This window comes from Rutilus rutilus (genome assembly GCF_951802725.1).
Source record: "Rutilus rutilus genome assembly, chromosome: 10".
NCBI lineage: Eukaryota > Metazoa > Chordata > Actinopteri > Cypriniformes > Leuciscidae > Rutilus > Rutilus rutilus.
Window position 1 is genome coordinate 28,370,304 of NC_140215.1, and position 6,000 is coordinate 28,376,303.

General features: G+C 39.7%; 1 protein-coding gene across 1 annotated transcript; it reads right to left on the bottom strand.

Annotated features, from left to right (window-relative positions):
* Positions 1 to 693: 693 nt before the first annotated feature.
* Positions 694 to 4,278, bottom strand: htr1fa (5-hydroxytryptamine (serotonin) receptor 1Fa). The gene is given in 3 exon segments (XM_084422453.1): positions 694 to 858; positions 861 to 1,841; positions 4,186 to 4,278. Coding segments are annotated over 2 exon segments (1,092 nt in total). The 5' UTR covers positions 1,840 to 1,841; positions 4,186 to 4,278; the 3' UTR covers positions 694 to 745.
* Between the last annotated feature and the right edge of the window lie 1,722 nt (positions 4,279 to 6,000).

Genomic DNA, 6,000 nt, shown 5'->3' on the forward strand with positions numbered 1-6,000 from the left:
GAATTGAAACTACATTAATAATTTAATTGGCTCTTAATCTCTCCGTTCATGTAGTTCAGTACTCTAATAAATTAAAATAGGAATATTTGTATGCCAGGTTAAAAAAAAAAAAAAAATCAATAGAACTCAAGATAAAATCAAAATCAAGATAACTGATATTGTTTACTGATATTGATCAATAGCCAATGTTCGGTAAGATGAAAATGTAAACAAATTATAATTGTATAATGCATTAATATAACACAGTAATATTGAGTTACAATAAATTAGAGTAAATTCTTCAGACAATGAATGTGTTCGGATTTGTTGCATGGTAAGCAACCCAAATTTGAATCCCACCTGGGAGTGCGTAAACTTCCCCTACAGTGATGTAAATCTCTGCTTAAGATGCATCGTTGGAGAATCTAACCAACTAGTCACGACTGTTTCCCAAAAGCATAGTAACATTGTGACCGTTAAAAAAGTATGTTCTATATCTATGGTGTGTGTTGGGGCAGTGTAAACATGACATTCATAAAATTCTAAATCCAACGGCCAACTTGCTTGTTGGCGCTTGTCTGTGCGGTGTGAATTGACCTTTAGAGACAAAATCAAATTGTCTCAACAACACAACAAACAAAATAGATTTAAGTTAAAGAAAATTTAAAAGTGCAGAAAAATTCCTCAGTTTAATTAAGTTCTTCCAACTTTGTATATATATATTTTTTAATGGTGTAATTGTTTCAGCGTAATTCCTCCATTGGCGTTAAAAATATTTCTTGCACTTGATCAACTTCTGAAAAGCCCTTTTGAAATCCTCATTAAAGATGGTGTAAATCAGCGGGTTGATGAGAGAGTTCAGATATCCCAGCCAAGTCAGAAGTTGGCCATGTCCGGAGAGAGAGTGCAGGACGAACAGACGTTAACGATCACCTCGTGGATGAAGAACGGCAGCCAGCAGATGACGAAAGCCCCTAGTATGAGTCCGAGAGTGGTGGCGGCCTTCTTTTCGCGCGTACTCGAGATGCGATGTCTTCTCATGGACCGCTCCCTGCGAGACTGAGACTTTGGGCTTTTCGCAGCGATGCGCACTCTGTCGCCTTCGGTGGAGGGTTCGGACATGGATTTCTCCGGAGGGCTCAGTGTGTCGGGGCTCACCGGCTCCCTGTCGCTGCACTTGGGAAGCATGTGTCCGTTCGTCTCCGAGTTGTTGAGGCAACTTGCCCCTCTCCTTTGGTAAAGAGTCTTCGCCGCTCGGTAGATCTTGTAGTAAAGAATGAGAATGAGTATTAGCGGGATGTAAAAAGCCCCAAATGTGGAGTAAATGGTAAAGACGATGCTTTCGTGCTTAATGATGCAGACAGTTTTCCTCTTGCTGTCTCCACAGCATGGCGGGAGAGTGACGAATATGGCGAGGAGCCACACCATGCTGATCATGACGGCGGCCCGTAGGGATGTCCTCTTCCTCGAGTACTCAATGGCGTTCGTGATGGAGCGGTAACGGTCCACAGCGATGGCCGCCAGGTGCAGAATGGAGCACGTGCAGCAGGTGATGTCCACGCTTAACCAGATGTTGCACATGACTTGACCCATGACCCACGTCTCCTTCACTATGTAGACGATGCTGAAGGGCATGACTAAGACGGCCACCAGAAGGTCGGTCACGGCTAGAGAGCAGATGAGATAGTTTGCGGGATGGTGCAGCTTGCGCGTGACGATGATGGCTGTGATGACCAAGCAGTTCATCGCCGTGGTCAGTACGGCCAGAAGCGAAAGCGTGAGGGAGAGAAGAATCACGCCGCATGTGTTTTTGCTGGGACCGTCTGTGGGATTAGGTCCATACGTGCTGTTTGGATCCATGCCTAGGACAGAATACAGGCAGAATCACTCAGACATGACATAAAACATCTGCTGATGTGTTGCACCAGCTGTGTGTATGCTAGCCTAGATGTAGCATAAATGAGTGTTTGAGCGTTGCAGTATTATGCTAATTTCAGATAGCGTCGACAATAGTGTAATTATTCAACTCGATTTAGTTTAATGTTGATTCAAATACAGTGGTAGTGTTGCAAATGTTGTTATGACTATGTAAATGTCTTTACTGTCACTTCTGATCAATTTAATGTGTCCTTGGCCTTGCTTGGTAAAAAATAATAATTTCTTTACAGAAATATTGATGACCCCAAACTTTTGAAAGATAGCGTATAAGATTAAGTAGATTCCCCGGAGCAATTTTTCCCAAGAACTTTTTTCCCCCCAGACCTGTTGCTGTCTGTGTGTCCATCACGATATAAAGTACCGTGAAGATTAGGCAAATTAGTCTGGTGATGTAGGATGGCGTGCTTCTTTCTTTCTAGCACTCTTACTGCACGCACCGCAACAGACTTTTAAAAATGGTAGTTGAAAAAAAAATGCTACGCTGAGTCAACCAATCAAAATGCTGCGTGAACTCAACCAATCAGCATGTTCAGCGCCCAAGTGCCACCCCCGAAAGTTCCTGAACTTTGAAAAAGTACAAACTCGCCAGCAGGGACTTTCTGAGGGGGAAATTTTTACCCGGAACTTCATTAGACCCTGGTTCCTGCGGTCGAAACACACAGAGTACCATCTCAAAGTCCCTAAATCCTGGGGAAAGTTCTAGCGGTGGAAACGCAGCTCTACTGTTTACTCGGTTTTACACACACCCAAAAATTATCAAAATTCATTGTAAAAATGTTTAATATATTACCAAAATTATAATATAATATAATATTGTGTTATAAATATTTATACCATGGTCTGATTACTCGATTTTGATTGGCTAGAAGGTGTGCAGGTACTGTAGTTCCAAGTCAGTTTAATCACTGTTCTATAGTAATGTTTCCATTGAAGTGCACACACACATATACGTCACTCGCGCACAGAGAGGGAAGATCGCGCTGCGCACACACATAAACAGTCAGGAGCACAGAAACTTATCAAAGCTGCCCTTCGACTTAGTCATAAAATAATTGTGCAACTGAATCGCTACAATATATTTCTCAGCAGCGAGGGGGTAACATTGTTATTTTGAAGTAATCAAACTCTCTCTCTCTCTCGATAATTAATTCAAATAAATGCTATAATTCATTCATTCAAATAAATGTAATCTTACTTCACTACTTAATCTCTGTCTGATTCAAAGCAGGCAGAATGCTAGATCTAACGAGCCATAACTGACGAAAATAACCATTAATTTTACCCTTCCGGTCAAATATTACCCTGCAAACATCAATAACAGCTTTAAATTGTCAAGGCTGGCAAATTACCATGGTATAAGCAGGCTTTGCATCAGGCAGTTCTTTGCCTCCATGTCACGCATTAAAATGGTTTAATGCACAGCTAGCCGTGGATTATCCCTGACTTATCTTAGATCGAGTTTTTAGATATTTATTATTTACATATTTGATTAGTTCGATTTATTATGTTGATAATATCTTATTAGTTTGTTTTATTAGAGAGTATTTATTAGATTGCATGATCATTTATGTCTAACATATAAAATGTAAATTTTTATCAAAAGAACATTTAAACATCAACTGAAACAAGATAAACTGACATGCACTGCTTTTCAATGCTACTTCTGTTAACGGTTTCGTATGTCTCAATGAAGGCAGATTTCATTATGCGACTACACATTACTTTACAGGTTTACAACCTACTAGATTAAACTTGCCTTATGATTATGAACTAATGGTGCAACTAAATTAAGTACAGAGTTGCTTTCAAACCAGTTACTAAGTTTGAAATACACTGATGTAGCAAGACTCAGGTCTGCTTCACACACCTTATTTTACAATATTTTAAGTTGTGAGCATGCAATTAAATGTATCGAAAGGAACATAGTGTGTAATAAAACGAAAAACATATCTTTCTTTTGCATTGTGTTCACACTCAATCCCAAACACCAGCTTTTAAGTCATCACTTTGAATCATTCTAAGAAACATCTGACTCACTTATTGAACCACCAAGTCATCAGAAATGAATTGAGTTGTATTGTACAGTTACGGTGCTATGTGAGTCATGTATCAAGATACATTTGATCTAGTGGCCTTAATGGGCATTAAATAATGTGAACATGTCCTGATTGTGGCCTCTTGCGTTCAGTTTTTTTCACTGAGGAACACTGCCGAGTTCACCTGGTTTGCTATATTGAAATATCATGCATGGCTGTTCACTGTTCATACCTGTAGAAGTGCTGCTTATTCATCTGACTGCCTCTGTCTATGAGCATTAAAGAAGCTGCACATCATCACAGCATTGTGTTCGGAGATCTTGACCGTGGTGATACATACCATCATTTGCCACAAAGCATCTGAAAGGGATGAAGATTAAAAAGTGTTAATGTCAAAGAGAAGTTTGTCCTTGCAGAGCATGCGAGTGTGCTGTGACTGACTGCCGCTGAGACCATTGATAAAAGACGAGTATAATGTTCTCTAAAGCGGATCTGAAATTGGAAAAGGAAATTGGGCTTGAGAAAAAGCCTCACAGCCTGGACAAAAGGTCTCACAGTATCCTTTTTTTTCCTCTTTTTTTTTTCAGAATTTGAACTGCAAGCTCATTTTCATTATAGGTATCAGGTATTTACGTCTGTCCTTTGAACCTGTGTTGGGTTTGAGGTCTTTTTCATAATCTGCTACTGTAAGCACCACAGAGCATAAAATGTATCCACTGAATATACACACTGAGGATAAAAGAGTGAGAGTGAGCAATAAAAATCATTGTACAAAAGCACACCATTACATGCTCACAGTGTGGCTGCATGTGAATTAGCGCTGGATGTGAGGATATGGTTGTCATAGAGACTCATGGGGAAAGGCCAGAGCTACAGTACAGAACAAAAAATAATTTTTACCACTCCACAAGCTCTTTCTCTGTCAGCAGCGGGATGATGTTAGTCTAGTACTTTTGATGTAAGGTCAGTTTGTCTGTATAAAGCTAATATCTATCTATCGATCTATCTTCATTGTCACAGAATGAGATTTGATAACTGTTTCAGGTTATACAGTTAAAGGAATAATTCATACATAATATATGCATGTATGTGTGTATATATATAATTCACTCTTTTATATGAAAAGTATCCACCATTTCCTACACATCATGACGGCTTGTGCGAATCATGGGAGTAACTTCTGTTGAGCTGTAAACAATCAGCTAAAGCTTTGCTCTACGAATGCAATAATAAGCACTTTAAAAAAATAAGATGACATTTATTTTACTCACCCTTCAACCTTCAAATATTAAAAGGAAAATTGGGTACTATACGGTTATCCGGACCACACCTGACCACACGTGACCACAACCGCTCTTGGTTGGTCGTAACCCCAGTGACGGGGTCATCAAATGTGGTCCGGATAACCGTATAGTACCGACAATTGTGTAGGAAAAAGTGTAAAAGCATTAATAAATTACTACAGCAGACCATGAATAGCTTGCAGTACTATTAGGGACATGCAACTGTTGTAATATACACTGCCCGGCCAAAAAGAAAAATCACTGTTATGGTTTAAATAGGCAAATGCTCCAGTCTATGATTAGATCATTATTGTGGTGATTATTATGTTTCTAGCATGTTATATGTTTGGCAACAGGTCTTCTAACCCTATTTGATGGAGTGTGTAGCTTTTAATTTCTTAAACAACCATGTAGGAAGACACATCATGGCCATTTTCCAGGATGACAATGTCAAGATTCATCAGGCTCATTGTGAAAGAATGGTAGAGGGAGCATGAAGAATAATTTTCACACATGAATCGGCACCTCTGAGTCCAGACCTTAAAGGGGTCCTATTATGCCCTTTTACGAAGTCTTGATTTTTTTGGGGGCGTGCACTAGAATATGTTTTCATGCTTGATTGTTCAAGAAGAGCGCTATCTTTCCACATATTCCCCAGTCCGTTTTCGATAAAGCCCCTCCTTCTGAAATACGAAATGTGCTGTGATTGGTTAGCTGGCCCAGTGTGTTGTGATTGGCAGTGTTTAGCGTGTGTTAGGGAAACG